The sequence below is a fragment of the Microcaecilia unicolor genome, chromosome 6, assembly GCF_901765095.1.
Source record: "Microcaecilia unicolor chromosome 6, aMicUni1.1, whole genome shotgun sequence".
In the NCBI taxonomy this organism is placed as follows: Eukaryota; Metazoa; Chordata; class Amphibia; order Gymnophiona; family Siphonopidae; genus Microcaecilia; species Microcaecilia unicolor.
The window spans coordinates 31,539,547-31,563,778 of record NC_044036.1 but is presented as its reverse complement, the minus strand read 5'-3'; the positions used below and the strand labels follow the sequence as shown (position 1 = coordinate 31,563,778).

General features: G+C 43.4%; 1 protein-coding gene across 1 annotated transcript in view; it reads left to right on the top strand.

Moving 5' to 3' along the window:
* USP24 (ubiquitin specific peptidase 24) overlaps positions 1 to 24,232 on the top strand; it is a 357,333-nt gene that overhangs the window by 136,716 nt on the left and 196,385 nt on the right. The window contains 4 exon segments of the mRNA XM_030207144.1: positions 485 to 580; positions 2,766 to 2,927; positions 8,377 to 8,481; positions 16,134 to 16,283. Coding sequence (XP_030063004.1) covers positions 485 to 580; positions 2,766 to 2,927; positions 8,377 to 8,481; positions 16,134 to 16,283 — 513 coding nt within the window.

Sequence of the window (24,232 nt, the reverse complement as noted above, 5' to 3'; positions counted from 1 at the left end):
TCCCATTGAACCAATTTTGTCTATGTACTCCGTAACTTTATTCTTTATAATAGTTCCCACTGTTTTTCCTGGCGTTGACGTTGGGCTTACTGGTCTGTAAATAATGAAAGTATACTTCTTTATCTACCAGACGAATGGGTTATGCCTCTGTACCAGCAAAAGGAAACAGTGAGCACAGCCCTATAAATGATGCTGTGTAGCTAGCTTCTTTTATGGAAAGTTCCACTATACTCAGGTCGCAGTTAGCGCAGAAGCACTTACTGCCACTTATTTAGGAGGCGCTAAGTGGACCCGTGCTAACTGAAGAAATGTCAGTGCACACTTATGCCGCATATTACCTGCAATGGGATCTATTAGGAGTAGAATGATATTTTTCTGATCCTCCAAGGTACTTGTGACGTGGTGGAAACAGGATACTGGGCTTGATGGACCCTTTGTTCTGGCTCAGTATTGCAGGTCTTATGTTAACGTTTTCTTTCTGTAGAGCTGGGAGATAGAGAGTGATCGTGTACGACAGAAGCTGTTGAGCTTGATAGGACGCATCGGTCGTGAGGCACGATTTGAAACTACTTCAGGAAAGGTAAGGCACTGTGATCTACCACCTTCTCCTCCAGCTGTGGCTTTCTTCCAGTTGAAGCTACTCCGCAGCCTAAAAGCAGCTGTTGTAATAACACCGTAGTAGAATTTATCATGCTTAGGGCAGGTGTAAAGGGCAGTGTTAGAAACAGGGTTTAGAAGTAAGATAAAGACATGAGGTGAGCTGGAATAGATTTAAACAAAATAATTGATATGCTTATCTACTCAAATAATAATGAACCAGAAAAGAAAATGCTGACTCAGACTGGATGGGAATGATTTAACTTTTTTTGCTATCATCTGCAATGTGACTGTTTGTTACTTCTAAGATAGTTGTTATGACATTAGAGAGAGTTTATGGTTTATTGAGCTTAATATACCACTTTTTGTAGAAAATGGCAAAGTAGTGTACAAATTAAAATAAATTAACAAAAAGAAAGGAAAAAGCTACAATTTCAATAGAATAGAAGACATAGACAAACAGCATATAAGAAAAAATGTAACAGATAGTATAAGATTGTAGGTCAAAGGCAGAGGAAAAGAGGTAGGTTTTTAAAGCATTCTTGAATTTAGAAAAGCAAATCTCAAGATACAGGTGTTTTGGAAGTGAGTTCCAAAGAGATGGTGCCAGGTAGAACATGACCAAGGTGCGAGTTCACTCAAGATGATCTTGAGAATGTGTAAATGTCATTGAGGGAAGAAAGGGCACATGTGGGAATGTAAGGGGTGATAACTGAAGACAAATAAGCTGGAAGTCCCAGTTGCAGTGTTTTGTAAATTAATGTGAGAATTTTATAATTTATTCAGTAAGCTACTGGCAACCAGTGATGCTGTATCAGAAGGGGGGAGGGGTAACATGGTCAAAATGGGTTTCATGACAAAGAATTTGAATGGTCATGTTTTGTACTGATTTACAACATGTGCAGAAGAGTCCTTGAGATTCCAGTATACACTATGTTACAATGGTCCAGCCTTGAGATTACCAAGGTTAGACGTGCAGTTATTTTGGAGGAAAGGTCAAGGTAAGAGAGGATGGACTGAAACTGGGGGATGTGGGGGCAATCGTATCTGATTATCTTAAGATGGCAAACCAGGTACAAAAGGTAACAGCAAGAGCCAGAAGGGTACTTGAGTGCATAGGGAGAGGAGCAGATAGCAGAAAGAGGGTAATAGTGCCTCTGTATAAGTCTTTGGTGAAACCTCATTTGAGGTACTATATGCAGTTCAGGAGACTACACCTTCAAAAAGATATAAACAGGATGGAGACTGTCCAAAGTGTGGCTTCAAAATTGTTAATGGTCTTCTTTGTAAAGCTTATAGGAACAGAATAAAGATCAACATTTGTATACTTTGGAAGAAAGGTGAGCGAGGGGAAATGTGATAGGCATTTATACCAGAGTAATATTTAAATGCACAGGTATTAATTGAAAGGGAGCTCTTGAATGAAGTCATAGATTGAAAATGAAAGGGGTGTATTCCAAAGAAATACTTGGCTATGAAAGTGGTGGTGGATGTGTTGGGCAGTCTCCAAGTCTATTCAAATTCAGGAAATTATGAGTTGGGTGCAGAGCATCTCTGAAGGGAGAGGAGGGGATTGTAGAGATTAGTAGTTGCTGTGGATGGGCAGACTGGCAAGGCTGTGTTATATTTATCTACCATCATTCTCTGTTTCTGTGGTTAGGACCGTTTGAAACAAACGTAATAATTTTGTCCGGTGGGGACCAATAAAACTTATTAGGAGTGATTTTCAACCATCACAATTTTTGTTGTAGTCGCATGCTTGTTATGTTTTTCTTATATAAACTCCAACATTGCCTTTGCCAGAGTTTCTTTGTATCCCTGCAGAAAGAAAACATAATTTTACATATGTATCCCCATCTAATAAAACAAGTAACACCATAATTGAAGAGCAGTTTTCCAAAATTCACTCAGTCCATTTTTTTTTAATCAGTTTTGAGCTATGTAATTAATTTTGTTCTTCAAGGTAAAATTCATTTACTGTAGCTTTATGCCTGTTCCAAAACTCACTCAGTTTGTCATCTATCATGAACATTTCACTTATGGGGATGATTTTTGACCTTTACCAGAAGAGTAACAGTTCATACATAATGGAATCGGAGTGTATTATATTTACTGTTGAGTTGGGCTTCACGTTTAGTTGTTAGTGATCTCTTATGTTGTTCTTGCAGGTCCTGGAGGTACTCTGGGAGTTGGCACATCTTCCTACGTTACCTTCCAATCTAGTTCAGCAAGCCTTGGATGAACACCTGACTATCCTTAGTGATGCTTATGCAGTGAAGGAGGCAATTAAAAAGAGCTACATCATCAAGTGTATAGAGGATATTAAGAAGGTTTGTACCTGTTCTTAATCTTGCATTCCTTTTCGTCCTAACCAGACCAGCTGAGCTCATATAGGTTATACCTGTCAACCAGCAGATGGAGACAGAAACCAATGAGCTGTGAGCTCTGCACTATAAAAGACATTGTGTAGCCACAGCTCATACGTATTCTCTGTCTCTTGCAGATAGTGATGAGCATCTCATGTAGTTAAGCACTGGGCTGGTGAGCTATTCCTAGGCCCAGTTGGAGAGCTAGTCACCCAGCTGAACTCTGGTGGATGAGTTTAGCGTATCCATTCCTTGGGATACACATGAAGGAGCCCAGTCCGTCCTCTGCCATACTAATTGGTCTCACTCAGGGTTGATTTGTCCCCTCTTGTACTTTTATTTATTTTTATTTTTTTTTAATTTAAGAAAGAATAGATATCTTTATGAATTTGTATTGGAGGCTGTTGTGAGGGTTTGAGTATGGGGAACCTCCTGAACTAACCTCTCATTTTTCTTTGTCTTGTCAGCTCCCTCCCCCCACCACTAGTGTCAGGAGCAGCATATTTGGGGCTGTTTCTCTCCCAGTGTTTATTTACAGCTACCAGTCTTTTTATTTCTCTCAGCATCGTTGATGATACATTGAAACCTTCTGCTCCGTGTGCAGCAGCAGCTAAGAAAGCAAATAGAATGTTAGCTATTATTAGGAAAGGAATGGAAAACAAAAATAAGGACGTTATGCCTTTGTATCGCTCCATGGTGCGATCGAATCTCGAATACTGTGTGTAGCTCTGGTCAAAACATCTTTAAAAAGATATATTGGAATTAGAAATGTTAGAAGGGTGACAAAAATGATAGAGGGGATGGGATGACTTCCCTATGAGGAAAGGATAAAGTGTCTAGGGCACTTCAGCTTGGAGAAGAGAAAGCTGAAGTGAGATATGATAGAGGTTTATAAAATACTGAGTGGAGTGGAACAGGTAGACGTGAATCGCTTGTTTACTCTTTCCAAAAATACTAGGACTAGGCAGCATACAAGGAAGCTACTAAGTAGTAAATTTAAAATGAATTGGAGGAAATGTTTCTTCACTCAATGTGTAATTAAAATCTGGAATTCATTGCCAGAAAATGTAGTCCATCTTGTTTTGAAAATATGGGTTTCCCTGCCCCTGGATGGGGATGTTTTGCGAGGACATCCAAATCGAAACAAGGACGTCCCTTTCGATTATGCCCCACCACGTAACTTTGTAAGTCTAAGTGCTTTGAAAATATATGCCTCTTAATATGTTTTGAAAAATCCTTGTAACTCAAATCAAGTTTCCCAATTTTTCTCAGCAGTCTTTTTAGAGAATTCACATAATTGAAGAATTGAAGATCTAAGTATATTCTCAGTTCTAGAAACAACCTGCCAAATGCCCTTGTGAAATACGTCCCCCTGGAGCTCTGGCATTAATGTAGTATCTGAAGCAAAAGATGGTGGAGACACGCATCAAGGAATTGGGTGTACCTTGGAGCTCCTTCCTCCAGTTCTGGTGTAGATAAGAAAAAACTATCACCTATTTAACAGCTGTTAGATAACATGGAAGAAGGAAGTGGAGATTCCTGTGCCAGTGTTCTTCTCACTATGTATTAGGTACACTACCAACTCTTCACTTCCCCAGAAAGCTTCATATTTAAATTTGTGTTCTTATGGCTCAGAAGGAACCTCGGGCCTACGATTATATGCAAGTTTCTAGGGGTCTATGGCTCCAAACCTGTATATAATGCTATGCACTTGTGCTCCTATGCAACCGCTGTAGGCATCTCCTGTAAGTCGCTGATAGCCCCAGACTCAAACGCGTGAAATTTGTCTTCCTTGGTTGATCAGGGTCAGGGCCAGCATAGATTGGAGGTTAAACTCTCAAAATGTGTTGAGAAGCATGCCTCTAGAGGTGTCTGAGTAGTAATCACAACATAAGTGAGTGAGTGGTTGGTAAGCTTGTTTGGAGCAGGTGGTCATGGTTGCTGGACATCAGTCGAAGCAACTTTGGTCTGTCAGTCACTTGGAGACCCAAGCTATTTGGAGAGTGCTGGATGTACTTCAACCCATATTCCATGGGAAAGTGGTTTGAATCTTTTCAGACAGTACTACAGCAGTAGCTTACGTCAGTCGACAAGGAGGAATGAAGAATCAGGCAGTGGCGAGAGGGGTGGCTATGCTCCTATAAATGGGTTGAGCAACATCTTCAAGCATTGTTGGTTGCACACATAGCAGGAGCTGAAAATGGGAAGCAGATTTTCTCAGCAGTCACATATTGAACCCAGGAGAGTGAGAATTGTTGAGAGCAGCATTTGCCATGATTGACAGCTGGTGGAGTCTCACAGCAATGAACTTCATGTAATCTAGTCAAAATGCCAAAGTACCCTGGGTTTTCAGTCAAAGAAGGGAACGAATCAGCAGAACCAGATGCTGTTCAGGAGTAGCTGCAGGTAGACGTGTTGTACTTTTTTCTCCCATGGCGTCTCTTACATTGTATTGGTGGTTGGTGATCTTAGTAGCCCCAGACTGGATAAGACATCCTTGGTACACGGATCTGATTTGCTTGCAGATATAGGGCAGGTCCTAAAGCTCTTTCAGAGCAGAAGTCTTCTCCAACAAGAACAAGTATAATTGGATGATCCATCTCACTTTTGGCTTTGCCATTGAAAGGTCCCATTTAAGGTACAAAGTGTATGCAGATGGGATCATTTCAATTCTTTTGCAAGCAAGGAAGTTCTCTACTTGTATTGCCTATGCTAGAGTCTGGAGAGTTTTTAGGGCTGGTGTTCCGGGAGAGGTTTGTCTCCTTTTTGAGCTTCTGTGGCTCAGATTTTAATTTTTTTTTTTTTTTTTTTGCATGATGGTTTAAAGAAAGGTCTAGCCTTAGTTCCATTTAAAGTACAAGTGGCTGTGTTGTCCTGTTGCTGGGTGCATTGGTCAGTTGCCATCCAGATGTGTACTTTCTTAAACAGGTGATGCATTTGTGTCCTCCAGTTTATCCTATTGTTGCTTCTTGGAATTTTAATGTGGTGTTCAGGGCATTGACAGATCCTTCTTTTTGAGCCTCTAAAGAAATTCTCTCTCAGGGATCCCACCTTAAAGGTAGTATTGTTAGTGTGGTTTCTTTGTCTCAAAAGATTTTGGAATTGCAGACCTTGTCTTGATGAGATCCCTTTTTATTTTTTTTTTACTTCTGTTTGTACTGTTCATTTATTTCTTGCTAAGGTGGTGGTGCCTTTCCATTCGAACTAGTCAATCTGCTCTCTTTCAAAAAGTATGATTGCGGTTAATGAGTTCAAAGTTCTTAGGTGTTTAGATGTTTGTAGAGTTTTGTTTTGTTCCCTGGAGTATCATAGGTCTGATTGTTTTATTTGGGGAATCAGCCTCAAAAGCGACAGTTGCTTGTTTGGTTGAAGGAAAGAGTTGCTTTGGTCTATCTTTTCAAAGGCAGAGAAAGAGCTCATTCAACTATAGGGATGACATCTTCTTTGGCTGAATTGCATTCAGTGTCCCTTTCTGAGATTTGTAGAACTGCTACCTGGTTTACCTTACACTCCTTTGCCAAATTTCACAGGTTAGATATGCAAGCTAGGGAAGAGGCGATGTTTGGAACTGGAGTTTTATCGGCAAGTGTCTCTCATCCTATATAATAATTCTCACCTCCAACATTCTGAGGCTGCCTGGAACCGTGGATCCCTTGGAGGTGGTCTGGATCACGTTGTAGTAGATAATAGTGATGTCACACAACCCACATCAGATTGGCCAGTAGAAGGGAGAGGGGCGGAGCCACGATACAGGGAGCAGCGAATCAGCACAACACGGGGAATGCACAGCAGCAGGAACAGAAGCCTCTCTCACACAGTCACTCTCACATACACTCTCAAACATACACACTCGGAGGAAAACCTTGCTAGCGCCAGTTTCCTTTCGAACAGAACGGGCCTTTTTTACTAGTCTGATATAAGGATTGTTTTGCTACATCCCATACTCCTGGACTGGTCTGATTAGGACAAAAAAAAAGGAAAATGTTGGTCTTAACCTTCTAATTTTCTTTCCCTGAGTCCAACCAGACCAGTCCAGAGCTCCCTCTTCCCCCACAACCGGTGAATGGAATCCTTGTGGTGGTTCTGTTTGGTTTCCTGTCTAGTTCACACAGTGGTGAGGAACCAAAAGCCCTTCAGGTTTTCCCAAGGACACTTAGTTAAATCTTCTCTTTTTTTTCTGCTTTGTATTCTCCTGTAAATATTAGCATAGGGACCACTTCCTTTTGTCACTCCATATTTGATTTGTTATAGGAATATTGATTTGTTGTGGCTGCACAGTGCCTTTTATAGTGCATATCTTGTGGCTCATTTGTTTGACTCCATCTCCTGGCTGACAGGCATAACCCATATGTCCATACATGCTGGACAGGTCTGGTTGGTCTCAAGGAGAGCAAATTAGCAGGTAAAGCCAAATTTTTCCTTATTCTTCCTTCACTTTCGATTGTATTTTGTGAACTAAGTCTTAAAATTTTGGGCTCTGCAGCTGTCTAGAACTACCATTGACAGTGGTTGTAACCCTGAGAGTTAAAACAGTGGGCTGTTCAGTCTCTTTGACACAGCATGATTAAAGATAACATGATTTCTTAACATATTAAATAATACAAACTCTGAAGTATTGTGGCAGGGTTGTAATTAGGAGTAGCCCAATGGCAAGAAGGAAGCCAGTTCAAATCCCACTGCAGCTCCTTGTGATCTTTGGCTCAGGCTTAGATTATAAGCCCTCTTAGTACAGGAAATTACATACTGTACCTCAACATAACTCTTGTTGAGCTGCTACTGAAAAAAAGCTTGAGGTAAAATCCCTTCCCCTTAAAACTGTGACACCAGCAATAGAAATCTGCATAATCTACAATTCTATTAGCTACCCAATGAGTGGAGTGTCCTTCCTCCAAGCCTCCTAAAGCCCCCAAAATGGTGTTATGGTTTCTTCCCTGAGAACATTAGGCTCACTCTGTGTTTCTTCCCTTTGTTGCTTTTCTAACTCGGGTGGTGGTGGGGGGGGGGGGGTTCTCAACCCAGTCCTCAGCACACATCTAGCCACTCAGGTTTTTAGGATATCCACAATGAATATGCATGTGATAAATTTGCATGTTTTACCTCTATTGTATGCAAATTTCCATATTCATTGTGGATATCTGCAAACCTGAGTGGGCTGGGTGAGTCCCTAGGACTGGGTTGAGAACCCCTGCTCTAACTAATGGTTCGAAGTGCATTTAACTCTCTTGTCAATACACATCCCATCATACCCAGTCTTTAACCTTCAGTTTAAAGTGATCTCCCAGTTTTTAAAGTCATGGTTTTCTAATAATTTCAGTTCTTTACATTATTGGACTCTAGTAACCTAGTGATGCAGAATTGCAGTTTTATTTTTAAGCACTTCAGTAATTTATTTTTTACCTCTTTGTGCCACCAGTCATCTCAGCATAATCCACAGGTGGTGTGGGTTGTGCCTGCATTGCGCCAGCTTCATGAAATCACACGCTCATTTATCAAACAAGTGTATCAAAAGCAAGACAAGGTAAGAGCACATACACTGGGACATTACATAACCCGAATTCTCACCAATCTCTTTTTTGTTTGTTTTTAGGCTTGTTTTTGTTCAAATCGTACTACCTATAGGGGAGGATCTGTCCATCTCATTCCATCTGTATGTACCCCCCCCCCCCCCCCCCCCCAATGCCAACACCCTCACTATTCAGATAAGCAAAGATATGAACACTCACACCCTTTCACAGCCCCGGCACGCTACCGAGACGTACTTTACATTGCTCTTCCCACTGAGACCCCCAAACAGACATGCCTGAGACTTTGAATGGAGAAAGGGGAAATATGCACAACCTAAAAAAAGGCTTGTGAATTTCACCCCCATGCTTAAAAGCCAGTCTTCTAATGTGAAATTCCAGTTCAAATACACATTTATCCACTCACATTTCCTTACTACAAAGGAGGAAGAAAAGACTTCAGTGACAGAATTGCCTTCTGACAGTGTCATGAAATGCCTAGCCACCCACCTGGGGCTACCCAGTGGCCACATAGAGGGTCTATCCCCAGCAAAGCTCAGGTCTGCCTGCACATGCCGCTTGTGCTCTACACTAGCACCCTCCAACCGCCTCTGGGTGAGTCTCCCGCTCTCAAGGTGTTCCACAGTGATTTCTAGGCTACTAGGGCTACACTCCCAGTGGTCTCACAGTTCCTAGAAAGCACTCACAGACTCAACACACAAACCACCAGGACTTTTAGTCAGTTCAGACAAGCAGAGACAATAAACTAAAATGTTTGTCATAAAAATATTGAACAGTGAACCATAAAAACAGATGGAACAAAACAGCACACAGTAACAAGTAACTGAATATGGATCAATTATAAAACTAAACATTTGTTCACTACCTGGAGAGTACAGGTAATATAGCTGCTCATGTTATCAAATATAACTGTTCACAGGGCCTCAGTAAAGAGATCCAGTATATCCTAGATGAATTTGAGCTCCTGGGCCAATCAGAGCCCAGCAGTGGCGTAGCGAGGGCGGCTGACCGCTGCGCACCCCCCCCCTCCCCCGAGTGCATTATTACCACTGGTGCTCCGCCCCGCCGAGTGCACATCGTCGCTGGGAGCTGTGTCGGCTCTGTTGGTTCCCTGCTCTCTCTGCCCCGGAACAGGAAGTAACCTGTTCCGGGGCAGAGAGAGCAGGTAACCAGCGGCGCCGACACCCCCGGCGGTGTGCACCCGGGGTGGACCGCCCCCCCCCCCCCCCCCCCCCCCTTTCTACGCCACTGGAGCCCAGAACAACAAGTTTTAAAAGTAGCTGGCCACGTCACTGTAGGGTTACCTCTTATCTGTGTTAACTAAAGAGGGAAGTCAACAACTTTAAACATAAACATGCACCACCAGCTGGCCAAACTAGAGAAATACATGTCAAGAAATAATAAAGTTTGCAGGCTTGAAACCCACTGTTTTGGTGCAGACAGTAATTGCCAAATAACCAAATAATTTTACAAATGACACATCTTTAGTCTAAAAAAAACCACTCCTCTCGTTTAAAGCTGAGACGTTTTACCTTTTAACTCTTTATTCTCCCAACAATAAAGAGCTCAATGTTCAAATACAGTGTCCAGAAAACTGCATACTATTCAGGCCTAAAGGTTTTCAATGGACTGAACAATATTCAGCTTTGTGGACATTATATTTAAACTGCGTCAATGAGCTCTATATTATTGGCAGTGTAAAGAATTAAAAGGGAAAAAAAAGCTTCACCTTTAAATTAAATGAGGGAAGGTTTTTTAGACCAAGGCTGTAATTTTTGAAACTACCGTGTTTCCCCGAATATAAGACACTGCCTTATATTAATTTTTGCGCCCAAAAATGCGCTAGGTCTTATTTTCAGGGGATGTCTTAATATTTCGGGGAAACACGGCCCGCCCACCTTCCCTCCGTCGCTCCTGCAACTACCGGTAACCCCCCCCCCCCAGGTCGCCCCCCCCCCCACCCGAGATGGCGCTCCCACCCGAAGTCGCCGGACCCCACCCCCCTCCGTCGCTCAGAAACTAACCTGAACTTAAGCCTCCTTTCACTTTCCTTCCAGTTCGCAGGAGCAGCAGGGCAGGGCAGGCCTCTCCTTCCTTCCGAGCCCCACCCTCGCCTGACGTTACGTTACGTCAGGCGAGGGCGGGACACGGAAGGAAGGAGTGGCCTGCCCTCCTACTGCTCCTGCGAACCCTTACCGTTCAGTGAATCCAGACTGCCCCAATTTGACTGCCCCTATCGGACCGACCGTTCACTTGTCTATTAGATTGTAAGCTCTTTGAGCAGGGACTGTCTCTCTTTGTTAAATTGTACAGCGCTGCGTAACCCTAGTAGCGCTCTAGAAATGTTAAGTAGTAGTAGTAGTAGTAGTAGTAGTACTGCTGCTGCTTGCTGCGAACTGGAAGGAAAGTGAAAGGAGGCTTAAGTGCAGGTTAGTTTCGGAGCGACAGAGGGGGTTGGGGTCCGGCGACTTCGGGTGGGGGCGCCATCTCGGGTGGGGGGGGACGACCTCGGGTGGGGGGTTAGTTTCAGAACGACGGAGGGGGGCCCGGCGATCTCAGGGGGGGGGGGACCCTACTTACCGGGAAAAACAAAACTTTGCTAGGCCTTACGTTCGGGGGAGGCCTTATATTTTCTAAGGGCACCAAAAACCTCGGTAGGTCTTATTTTATGGGGATGCCCTATTTTCGGGGAAACACGGTATGTGACGGTTATTGTCATAAGCCAACTCAGTCACTGAAGTCTTTTCCTCCTCCTATGTGGTGAGTCAATGTGAGTGGGTAAGAGTGTATTTGAACTGGAATTTCATAGAAGATTGGTTTTTAAGAAAGGGTAATATGCCATTGTTTCACATAAATATACACTTTTTAGTTTAGGTATATTGGTGTGTGTGTTTGTAGTTGAGGGGGGTGGGGGGAGGTAGTAGGAACCTTTTTTTTTAATGTTTAAATTGCCTTCAAGAATCAGTTAAAAAAATAAGTAACCACTGACTGCTGATAAACATGGTGCTGAGGAAATGTGCAAGTGGTGTTTTGTGTGCTTTCTCAGATGTCTCGGATACTTAAACTGCGTTAAGCAATATAACGTTCTTCATTATTGTTATCAATTTTATATTTCAGATTTGTTGTAGAGATGATTTGGTGTCTGTTTTAAGCATAATTTCACGCATTTTATGTAGTTACTGATTTTGTTTGCAATTTTATACACTGCCAAGAATGGTAGATTCCTCTGCGACCCTCCAGACCGGTCAAGACGCTTGGGTTATGTACTCCTACCAGCAGAGGGAGACTGAGAAACACTGAGCTTTGGATACTGTATATATATAACCTATGAAGAACCCCAACTAGCCAGTATTTTCTCAGTCTCAGCAGAGGTAGAAGTACAGCCTGTGCAGTCTTACTAGTCTGGTGAGATAGTGTAAAAAAAAAGGGGGGGGGGGGATTTATAATTGGGAATTTTCCTGTTATTTCAGAAGCCTGTGTGTGGTTAAAAGGAAAAAAAAAAGAGACTTTATGTGCTTTGGGGCTGTGGGTCTGGTGGAGCCCAGTCTTCTCCTTGGGGTGTTAAACCTGCTAGTTGGGTCCCTCCCCCTGTGCTGCTGTCTCCGGTAGTGGCAGCTTTGTGCCTCGGCTCCTGTGTCAGCACAGGAGCCTTGAGTGCCCTTACAATCAGCAGCTGTCAGGCTCCCTGTTGTTTGAAAAATAAAAAAATAATTCAGAAAAAAAGAGCAGTTCCGTTTGTTTGGCTGGCCGGAGGAGCAGTGCTGCTGTTCTTGGTGGGAGGGAGGTCTGCGTTTCAGTGCAGGGTTTTGTCTCTCTCCCTTCGGTTCGGGGTTGTCTGCTGCCAAGCTGCTCCGTTGCCGAGCTTGCTCGTGCCTGGGAATAGAGGCGCCGGGAGGTCAGTGTCGGCTCTGCGGGGAGCTGAAGCAGGTGTCCGCAACTCCCCCCCCCCCCCCCCCCCCGGGTTCCGTTTCGGCGGGAATGGCTGCCATTTTGAATTCTTCCCGTCCTGTGGAACCTGCTGTTTTTGGGCCTGTGTCTCCCTTGGTTAGTCCAGACGTTGGTAAATGAAGGTCCAGGGGGGGTTGGCTCCCCCCCCCCCTCCCCCCAGATTTTGTTTGGACGCTTTATCAGACCTGGAAATCGGGACCCCCCCCCCCCCCAGTTGGATTCTACAGGAGGAGGAGGCAGTCCCCTTCTATCTAAAAGACCCCATTTAGAGTAGACAGAGGAGTGCGTAGGGCTCTATGGTTGCAAGTTTGGGTCACAGATGCGGCCTCCAAGTCTAAATTGTGTTCCCTTCCCTTTAAGGAATCCATGCTCTTTGGTGAGGATTTGGATAAACTGGCACGTGATCTTAGTGACGCTAAAGTTCCTTGTCTTCTGGAATTTCGTCCCAAAATGGGGGCCAGAGGGGCGTCCTTGCGCAGACGTTTTAGGGAAGCCCGACAGTCTAGACCGTGTAGATCTAGTGGGGGTTCTAGAGGTCGTTTTTTTCAGCGCACCAAGTCCTTTTGAGGGAGCCATTGTGGAGGGCATGACTTCTCCTCGGGAGGTCCTAGTTCAGGGCGCAATCCCCAATGAAGGTATGGGGGCTCAGCCTCTGGTGCGTGTAGGTGCTTGGCTGAGACAGTTTTACCAGAGATGGGCCCAGATCATATCAGACCAGTGGGTTCTTGGGGTGGTTCGAGACGGGTACATGCTGGAGTTCGAAGGCTCGCTTCCCAAGTTCTTTCTGGAGTCCCCATGTTGTTCTTGTGTCAAGAAGGCGGCAGTACGGGACACATTGCTTCGTTTGGTCAATCTGGGAGCAGTGGTTCCCGTTCCCCCTGGTCAGCAAGGAACAGATTGCTATTCGATTTATTTTATGGTGCCAAAAAAGGAGGGTACCTTTCGGCCTATTTTGATCTCAAAAGGGTCAATTTGGTGCTAAATGTTCCCTCCTTTCGCATGGAGACGTTGCGTTCGGTCATTGTGGCAGTTCGGAGTGGGGAGTTCCTCACTTTGCTGGATTTGACAGAGGCTTATCTGCACATTCCCATTCAAGCGTTGCATCAGCGTTTTCTTCGTTTTGCCATCTTAGGGAAGCATTTTCAGTTTTGTGCGCTGCCTTTCGGTCTTGACAGCTCCCCGCACATTTTCCAAGGTTATGGTAGTGGCAGAGGCAGGGTATTTTGGTGCACCCTTATCTCGACGATTGGTTGATTCGGGCCAAGTCAAAAACGGAGAGCGAAGTGGCTACTGCTCTAGCGGTGCATTTTTTGGAGTCCCTTGGTTGGTTGGGTGGTGAATCTGGCCAAGAGTCATCTCAGTCCGTCACAGTCTCTATAGTGTCTGGGGGTTCTTTTTGATACGGTAAAGGGCCGGGTGTTTTTACCGCCTCTTTGGGTTCTCAAGTTGCAGGATCAGATTTGTCGGCTTCTTGCGGAGCAAACGCCAACTGCCCGTGCTTACCTTAAAGTTCTGGGCATGATGACGGCTGCCATAGAAGTAGTTCCTTGGGCCAGGGCGCACATGCGACAGTTGCAGTCAGCTCTTCTGTGGGCTCCTGAAACGCAGGAGTTGGAAATGTGATTGCCGTTGACCGGAATTCCTCGTCTCAGCCTGCGTTGGTGGCTCCACACGTGCAACCTGGAAAAGGGAATGCCTTTGGAATCCCCAGAATGGATAGCTCTCACCACGGACGCCAGTTTGACAGGCTGGGGAGCTCATTGTCTCAGTCAGGTAGCCCAAGGCCGGTGGTCTCAGGAGGAAGCACAGTGGTCCATCAACCGGTTGGAGACTCGGGCCATTCACTTGGCTCTTCAGTTCTTCCAGGACCGGCTTCTTGGCAAGGCAGTCAGAGTGCTCTGCGACAACACCACGGCCGTGGCTTATGTTAACCGGCAAGGGGGCAGAAAGAGCCGGGCGGTCGCAGAGGAGGTGGCGCATTTGTTTCGCTTGGTAGGACATGTAGCGGGGGTGAACAACGTGGACGCAGATTATCTGAGCAGACATACTCTGGATCCCGGAGAGTGGGCTCTGTATTGGTTGTTTTCGATCGCATTGTGTTGGAATGGGGCCTTCCAGTGATGGATCCCATGGCGACGGCAGGCAACGCGCAAGTCCATCGGTTTTTCAGTCGCAGAAGAGACCCTCGGGCGGAGGGGATCGACGTGCTTCTTCTGCTGTGACCTCAGGAGGAGTTGTATGTTTTTCCGCCGTGGCCTCTAGTTGGTCAAGTAGTCCAGCGCATCGAGCGTCACTCGGGTCTGGTGATTTTGATAGCTCCGAAATGGCCACATCGTCCGTGGTATGGCGATCTGGTGCTGCGTTTAGCGGAAGCGGAGCCGATTCCTTTGACAGAGGCAGTATTGTTGTGTCAAGGTCTGATCGTAATGTCAGACCCGTCTCCGTTCTCGCTTATGGCTTGGCTCTTGAGAGGCACAGGTTGAGGAAGAAAGGGTTTTCTTCTAGAGTTATCGCTACAGTGTTAAATTCCTGCAAGCAGTCCACTTCTCTGGCGTATTTTCGAGTCTGGAAGTTTTTTGAGCACTGGTGTCAAGATCGGGCATTTTTCCCCTTTGGTACTTCAATCGCGGAAGTGTTGGATTTCTTGCAGGATGGGTTGGACAGGGGTTTGGCCTTGTCTACTTTGAAGGTGCAGGTGGCAGCCTTGTCCTGTTTCCGGCTTTTGAACATCCCACAGCTTCTGGAATAGTGGGAAGCTACATAATGGAAGTAGAAATTAGGACTGTCTTGATGATTTTCTTTTCATTAGTCCTTCCTACTATTGCAGAGGACCACCTGAGGTTTCTTTTATGTTCATAGTCGGTGCGGAATAATGGGTCAGATAATGACTGTCACCTTGCGTGGTGCTTCCTACATATCTCCTCAACAAGTTATCCAGAGATGAGAGGTCCACACATGTTTGCTCATCTGGTTAGTGTTAAGTTAGTGAATTGTGTAAGGTTGTTTTGTTTGTTCTGAGTTTCTCTTTACTGCTTGACTACGTAAATATTGAGGAGCTGGACTGGATGCAAAGAGAGAGGTCTCAACTCAGCTTTCAGTTCTCTATGTCCACCTGTTGGTTGATGTACACAAGTACCCCACAGATTCTGGAATATTTTGAAGGACTAATGGAAAGAAAATGATCAGGTAAGAACAAATTTCTCCTTGAGCTGCCAAAATTAAAGTGCTGGTGTCCCAGTGCTAATAGGGAAGCAGTTAAATGGCCTTGGTCTGAGGAACTGGGATGTTTTTATGATAATTAGTCATTGCGCTCTTGTTGGGCATTGTACACTGTCATCTTATAGGTTTATGTAGTTCTATAACTGTGCAGAGCACCATATGTAAAGGAACCTTATAGCTCTGGTTCGAGTCCTGGTTTTAACCTCACTCTGTGCATTTTTCCCTGTTGAGTTCCTTAAGCAACATTGGACATTTCCCTGCATACAGTGAGGTAAAACCAAGATTGGCTTATTTTGTCTCCCTTGTCATAGAGCTACATGGTTATTCTATTCCTGTATAATTTTGTGACATTTTCAAAGTCAAACAGTGATTGATTTTGGGATGGACCCAGTCTGTGCTTTCCTTAATACTGGTTGTTAGTATTTGAGATTTTTTTTATAACCACTGTTTTTCTTTTTCTTTTTTTATTTATTGCACATAGGGCATCATTCAAGACTTGAAGAAGAATTTTGAAATAGTCAAATTGGTGACAGCAAGTCTGGTTGCATGTCATCGCCTGGCTGTGTGTGCTGCTGGCCCTGGAGGGTTGGTTGGTTCCACGTTAGTGGATGGCAGATACACTTACCGGGAGGTATCTCATATAGTACTTTTGTGTTCATATGGTAATTACAATGCAACTGGGACTAGCAGCACATTTTGATCTGGAGACAACTGCTTTAATGATGAGCCAGTAAGGAAGCCCCAACTAACGAGCCACAGAAGATAAGGTCTCATTCCTTACTAGAGAACGTGTCTCATTTTTTTCTATTAAAGATGATTATTGAGAAATGTATAGCTTGTGCAGAAAATCATTTCTCTGTTGATGACATCCAGCTACCCAACTAAACTCCCAAAAAGCTTATTTTACCCACCCCTTCCCTCTTCATTCACCTTCCTCCTCCTACACACAACCCACAATTTGGTTGTAACATACCAGTTTCATTTCCATTGATCCTGGGAACTGAGTTTGATTCCCACTGCAGCTCCTTGTGACTCTAGGCAAGTCACTTAACCCTCCATTGCCACAGGTACAAAATAAGTACTTGTATATAATATGTAAACCGCTTTGATTGTAACCACAGAAAGGCACTGTATCAAGTCCCATCCTCTTTCCCTTTCAGCAAACTTATAGAAGTGAACCCATATTGACTCAAACTTTTCCAGTGTATGTCTCCTTTTTGCCAATAAATTCATATGATGATCTAGATCTTACAACTCCATGTAGATAATCTACTTCTATTTTTCTAATGTCTCAGCTCAGCTTTCAGTTCTCTATGTCCACCTGTTGGTTGATGTAATATGATTGGTGTATAGCACCATTTTTTTAAATGTGTTTTCTTTTAATTAGGACTTAAAGTCCCAGGAATGCCAGTTTTGCAGTTGGGACATTTGACATTAAGATGTAAAAGCTATAAACTGTGGCCCTTTTTGCCAAAACTATTTAACTTGTAGACAGGCCCATAATATACGTATATAAGTATGCTCGTTTTGGTATCCTCTCTAACATTTATTAGATTATGTTAAATTTATAGATCCTAGAAAGTTCAAGGTATGTTCTATCAAATATTTTAGATGAGATTAACTGTGAGTCACTATCCGTACAATTTTTCCCATAATAATGAGGTTCTTTTCTAGTGCTTATCTTCAGATTGAATCTTCAGGTATTACTGAGGATGATAGTCTTCCCATTTTCCCTGTAACAGTATTTCAGATCCTTTCAAGAGAGGTTTGGGAGGTCTACACCTAAGCTCCAAAACCATCTTAAACCAGACTTTTAAGTTGGTCTTTTTTTTTTTTTTTTTTTTTTTGATGCATTAAGAAAGCTTCTTAGAGATTAAATTCCTGTTGTAAATTTTTATACTCTTGTAATTTGTCATTTAAACAATAGCAGTTTATTATATCTAATTCCTCTTGTCTTCCCATGTCTCCCAATAAAATGTCCCAACCCCCCCCCCCCCCCCCCCCCCCCCCCAGTTCTTTACTTCTGGTTACATTACAGTGGGGCCTCTCAAGATACAATTGTGTGCAAAAATGTGGTCTCTTCTAATCAAATTCAGTGACTCCCTAATTGAACAGAAGCTAACAGAACCTCTGCAAGGCATCTTTCTGCAAATTGTAATGCATAATTACTATTCATTCGTGGGTTTTTAAAAATTGTTTTCAGAATAAGAAAAAAGTGAATATGGCAGGTGCAAACGTTTGGACACCTTTCTAGTTGGTTCATTAGTTTTTTGTTTTTCTTTTTAAAGTTGTTAATAAAGCCCAAAGCATTCTCAGTATGCCTTCAGTTGTCGGGTGAAGACAGTTTCACAGTTGAATAAATAGTCCTAACCTCGCAGCTTGAGATGATTGTTCTTTATATTTTCAGCAACAATGGGTTTCTCTAAGCAGCTGTCTGAGCTTTTGAAAATGAAGAGAGTTCCCTGTTACAGAAGAGGGGAAGGCCATAAATGATGTCAATGCTTCTAGCAAGCAGGGGCGTCGCTGCTATGGGGCCACGGGGGCCTGGGCCCCCATAGATTTGGCCCTGGACCCCCCTACCGACGACCCTCTCAACCTCCTCCCCCCCCCCCCCCCCCGCCCGCTAGCTCACTCGCCCGCCGTCACCTACCTGTGCTGGTGGGGGACCCCATGCCCCGCCAGCCGAAGTCTTCTTCCTTCCTTTCAGGTTTCTGAGTCTGACGTCCTGACGTCAGACTCAGAAACCTGAAAGGAAGGAAGAAGACTTCGGCTGGCGGGGGATGGGGTCCCCCACCAGCACAGGTGGGCAGGGGGGGGGGGGGGCTAAAATGTGCCCCCTCGGCTCTGGCCCCCCCCTACCACTGAAGGTCAGATACCCCCCTGCTAGCAAGCAATCTCAACTGTCAGAAACATTGTTAATAATGGCATGTTACATGAAACTACATAGTAACATAGTAGACAACGGCAGATAAAGATCTGAATGTTTCATCCAGTCTGCCCAACAGTCACATTTATCAATTCATAATTAAACCAACAATGAATGTGATATAAAATACTTGATCCTGGTCCTTCTATGCCATTTCTGGGACATAAACCATAGAAATCCACCCTGCACTGTCCTTGGGTTCCAACTACTGGAGTTGCCATCAAAGCCCACTCCAGCCTATCCCAATCTGTCTCGTCATATATGGGACACAGACCATAGAAGTCCACCCGGCACTGTCTTCATATTCCAACTACTGGAGTAGCTGTCAAAGCCCTCTCCAGCCCATCCTGAACTGTATTGCCATTTACAGGACACAGACTGTAGAAGTCTGTCCTGCTCTGGCCTTCGTGCTTCCCACTTGACACACCAACACATATGCAGTCACTCAAGTTTTGTTTTGTTTTTATACCATCCATTTTCTAATTAGTAATCTTTTGTGTTCATCCCACACCTTTTGGAACACATTGCTGGAGGATGTGGTAAAACCAGTTAGTTAATATAGCTGTGTTTAAAAAAAGGTTTGGACAAATTCCTGGAAGCAAAGTCTGAAAACCATTATTAAAGCAGACCCGGGGAAAGTCACTGTTGAAGGTCAAGCAAGATAAGAATGTGACTTGCTCTACTGGGTCGGACCAAAAGTCCATCTAACCCAGTATCCTATTTCTAACAGTGGCCAATCCAGGTTACAAGTGGCTGGCAGAATCCCAACATGTAGCAAGATTCCATGCTGCCTACCCCCGGGATAATCAGTGGCTTTTCCCGGGCCTTTAATAATTGTCTATGGACTTTACTTCCAGGAATTTGTCCAAATGTTTTTTAAACACAGCTACATTAATTAACTGGTTTTACCACATCCTCCAACAATTTGTTCCAGAGCTTAACTGTACGTTAAGTGAAAAGTATTTTCTCCTACTTTGTTGTAAGTGTACTACTATGTAACTTCATGGCTTGTCCCCTAGTCTTTATACTTTTTGAAAGAGCAAGTAATTTGTTAGCATTTACCTAATTTACTTCACTCAGGATATCTCTATCATATCTCTCCTCAGCCATATGTTCTCCAAGCTGAAGAGTCCTAAAGGAGTTCAAGGATGAGAAGGTCACCCTTTAATTTTACGTGTTATTGAGGAGGTCAGATTAACATTGGTGGTATTTCATTTGCCCAGTATGGGACAGAGAGATTTCTGAAATAAGCTGGGGACTTATTGAAGGATAAGGGAGATGGAGTGATAGTTACAGATGGAGATTTAATTTGATATTAAGCCCCAAAATAGATTATACTAGAGCTATAGGGGCAAATTAAGGTAGACATAGAGTTAAGAAAGTTTATGGAAGAGTTTAATGGATACGTGGTGAAGGGAAATACAAGGGATTATATTATTATGACACCAATAAGGATGGATCATTTAACCCTACTCTCTGTTTTCTATTTTTTTTAACTAGATCCCAATTCACAATTGAACATAACTGCCTACTCCATTGCTTTTTAATTTTCTTAGGCATCTCTCTCACGAGGGACTTTATCAAAAGCTTTCTGAAAATCCAGATGCATAGCATCAGCCACTTCACCTTCATCCGTGTGTTTATTCATGCCTTCAAAAAAAATGTAGCAGATTGGTAAGGCAAGGTGTCCCTTGGCTGAATCCATGTTGACTCTGTCCCAGTGAACTATGTTTGTCTATATATTCAGTAACTTTTTTCTTTACAATAGTTTCTATTATTTTGCTTGGCACAGATAGTTCTGACATTTAACATTGGGTCTTTTCCAATGATCAGGTACAGTAGATGTTTTTAATGATAGGTTGCAGATTACTAATTGTAGATCTGAGATTTCATCTTTGAGTTCTTTTTTTTTGTTACATTTGTACCCCGCGCTTTCCCACTCGTGGCAGGCTCAATGCGGCGGGCAATGGAGGGTTAAGTGACTTGCCCAGAGTCACAAGGAGCTGCCTGTGCCGGGAATCAAACTCAGTTCCTCAGTTCCCCAGGACCAAAGTCCATCACCCTAACCACTAGGCCACTCTTCCACTTCAGTACTAAGGTGTGTACTATCCAGTCCAGGAGATTTACTTCCTTCTAGCTTGTCAATTTTGGCCAATTACATCTTCCAGGTCCACCAAGATTTGTTTCAGTTCCTCCATATTATCACCTTTAAACACTGTTTCTGGTATGGGTTTTCCATTACATTCTCCTCAGTAAAGTCCAAAGCAAAGAATTAATTTTGCTTCTCTTTGTCCTCCCTGATTGCCCCTTTTACTCCTCGATGATCTAATGGTCCAACTGATTCCCTTTCTACTACTTATGCATTTGAAGAAGTTTTTATTATGAGCTTTTTACCTCTACAGCGTGCTTATTTTCAAATTATCTTTTAGTATTTCTTATCGATGCTCTGCATTTAACTTGCTAGTGCTTATGGTGCTTCCTGTTTTTTTCATTCAGATACCTTTTGCCATTTTTTTGAAAGATGCTTCTTTGGCTCTAGAAGCCCCAAAAAAATGTGATAGAGCTGTGAGAAAACTGATCAGAACCCACAGTTCACTGTAGAGAACCTGTTGAAAAGTTTAGCTGACACTGAAATAGTCGTTCATACGTCGATAGTAGATAAAACTTTTCAAAGGGGTACTGTGGGTTACAAGCATTACAGAAGAAGATGGCACCTTATAGACTAGAAACTGTGTTAATTTCAAGAATTTGGGGGGAAATATTGCACTTTTGTTAGTATACAGTTTTTTTTAGGACCAGTAATCCTGTTAACTGGCTTGTGAGATCCTGAATTTTTTGGGGGCTCTCTTTTACTGAGGTCCTTTTTTTCTCCATTTAAATATTGAGTGGGTTCTATGAGTGATTCTTGGAATTTATGAAGATGATTTTGTTGATGGTTGATACCTTATAGACTAAGCTATTTATTGAGTCAGGAGTTTTCAGGGACCAGTGTCTACTTGTCTATGTAGGGATGGTCCTCAAAAGCTTATGCCTCATGCTTAGTCTGTAAGTAATACAGAATACTTTAAACAAGTGATCTGAATGGGAGAGTTATCAGAAGAAAGTATGGAAAAGAAATCCTTGATAGGCCTGAAACTTTAGGCCACAACCACACGAGACATTTGGAGAGAAAAAAGCTGAATCATTTAAAGAAAAGTACACTTTGCCAACTGTTTAGCTCACAGTGCATCTATATACTTTGCAGTTGTGTGGCAGCCAGTGGCACAGGAAATATTTGGTGTTGGAAGGAAGAATGGATTGAACTAAAATCAGCATTCCCTAGAAACTAATGTGCCACAGTCAGTGAAGAAATAGAAGCTGAAGAAAAGTTGAATGTTTCAGCAAGACAGTAATTCTACGCATATTTCAAAATGAAATATGTAGAAGAAGAAAAAAAGATGAAGATTTTACAAAGCCTTTACAGTCCTCGGACTTGAATGTTGAAAATATGTTTGTTTAAATATTTGCTGTATTGCTAAATTTTAAGCAACTAAGTCAAATCAATTTACAAATTAATATACATATAAAAGGCAGAAAAGAACTCCATAATATTATAGAAAAGACACAGCCACACAAGAAAAAAAAAAAGAGAACACTCAATCCAAAAATTCTTTAAAAATTATTGTGGTCACTACTGTTATCAGTAAAACAGCGCTAATAATCACTAAATGCAATAGTAAATGAGTTTTTAATCCAATTCTGAATGTTGTACAAGTCAACTCAGAATGAAGGTATAAAGACAGGTTATTCCACAGTTTAGGAGCCAGAAAGAAAAACATATGGACTCCTAGTGTGCTTGGGAGGGGCCGGGAAGCACTAGTCTAGGGTCATTAAGTGAGCAAAGTAATCGGGGAGGAACATAAGATATTGTTAATGCCAGTGGGTAATCAGGTATACTCATGCAAAGCCTTAAAAATAAAAATGAAAATCTTAACAGATCCTAAATTGAGTTAGGGAGTCAGTGTAAGTGAAACAAAAAGGGGAGACTTCTGGTGTATCCAAGGAGACCCAAGAGTATATCTGATCTAGAAGAGGTCTGTAAAGGAGAGAGACAAAAATTCCAAAAGCAAAGATAGACCCTTAGTTGGCTACAAGAAACATTTGGAAGCTGTTATTTCTGCCAAAGAGGTGCTATGAAGTAGGGTTGTACTGAATATTCGTATTCAGTTTGATTCAGCCCTGAATAAATTATTCATATTCGATTGAATAGTGATTTAAATTCAAGCACAAATATTCTGGGGCTGTACTGGGCTAAATCCTACTGAAATAAACACTTTATCTCTGATTTCACATTTCTTCTTTTAATATTTGTTTTAAAGCTCAGTGCCCATTATTCGATATTTTTATTCGGCCAAATAATATTTTTCATTCCTCAGCGACCCTCCAGACCGGTCAAGACGCGTGGGTTATGTCCTCCTACCAGCAGAGGGAGACTGAGAAAACACTAAGCTTTTGAAGCCTGTATATATAACCTGTGCAGAACCTCCACTAGCCAGTATTTTCTCAGTCTCAGCAGAGGTAGCAGTTGACAGCCTGTGCAGTCTCCAATAATCTGGTGAGGTAGTTTGTCATTGGGTCATAGGATTTTTTCCTTCCAAACTTTATTCTGTTGCAATACCCTGTACGTGTGTGTAAAAAAAAAAAGTGCTTTGGGGCCCTGGGTCTGGTGGGGCCCAGTTTTTCCCCCTGGGGTGTTACACCTATGTTTGGGTCCCTCCCCCTGTTGGCTTGGCAGCTTTGTGCCTCGGCTGCTTTCTCAGTATTGTAGCCTTGAGTGCCTTACAATTTCCAGATGCCAGAGTTAGAGTACGATGCCTTTAAGGTCAGTTATTCTATGTCATTTTGCTTGCCAGCTTTGTGCCTCGGCTGCTTTCTCAGTATTGTAGCCTTGAGTGCCTTACAATTTCCAGATGCCAGAATTAGAGTACTGTGCCTTTAAGGTCAGTTATTCTATTTCGTTTTGCTTGGCAGCTTTGTGCCTCGGCTGCTTTCTCAGTATTGTAGCCTTGAGTGCCTTACAATTTCCAGCTGCCAGAGTTGGAGTACTGTGCCTTTAAGGGCATTTATTTCTTTATTTTCAGCGGACCGAACGGGGGTTTTGATTCCTTGCTGGAACGAGAGAGCAGCGCTTTCTCCAGTGCTTTTGCAGTGTGAGTGAGTTTTTGGTTTGGCGCGTTTGCGGAACAGCTTTTCCCTTCCCTCGTGGTTTATGGCGGCCCAGCTCCTCCGATGTCGCGCGTGCTCGTGGCGAGGGGTAGAGGCGCCGGGCGCTCAGTGTAGCTTTGCGGTGCACCTATAAAGGTGGCTGCGGCACCCCCCGACTTGACCGCGGAGGGATCGATGGTGTCGGGAGTCTCCGGGTCAGCGGGAGCGTAGGCAGGGCCGCTGTCAGCGGGAACAGTTTCGGCGGGAACAGCCGCCATCTTGAGTCTGACGCGGCCCATGGAGCCGGCTGGTTTTGGGCCTGCGGCCTCCGTTTTTGGCACAAAAGGGCCTAATGACGGTCCAGGAATGGTGGGTTTTCCTCCAGATTTTGTCTGGACGCGGTATCAGGCATGGAGATCGGGACCCCCCCTCCCCCCCCCAATTGGAAGAGGGGGCTATTTCCATCTTGG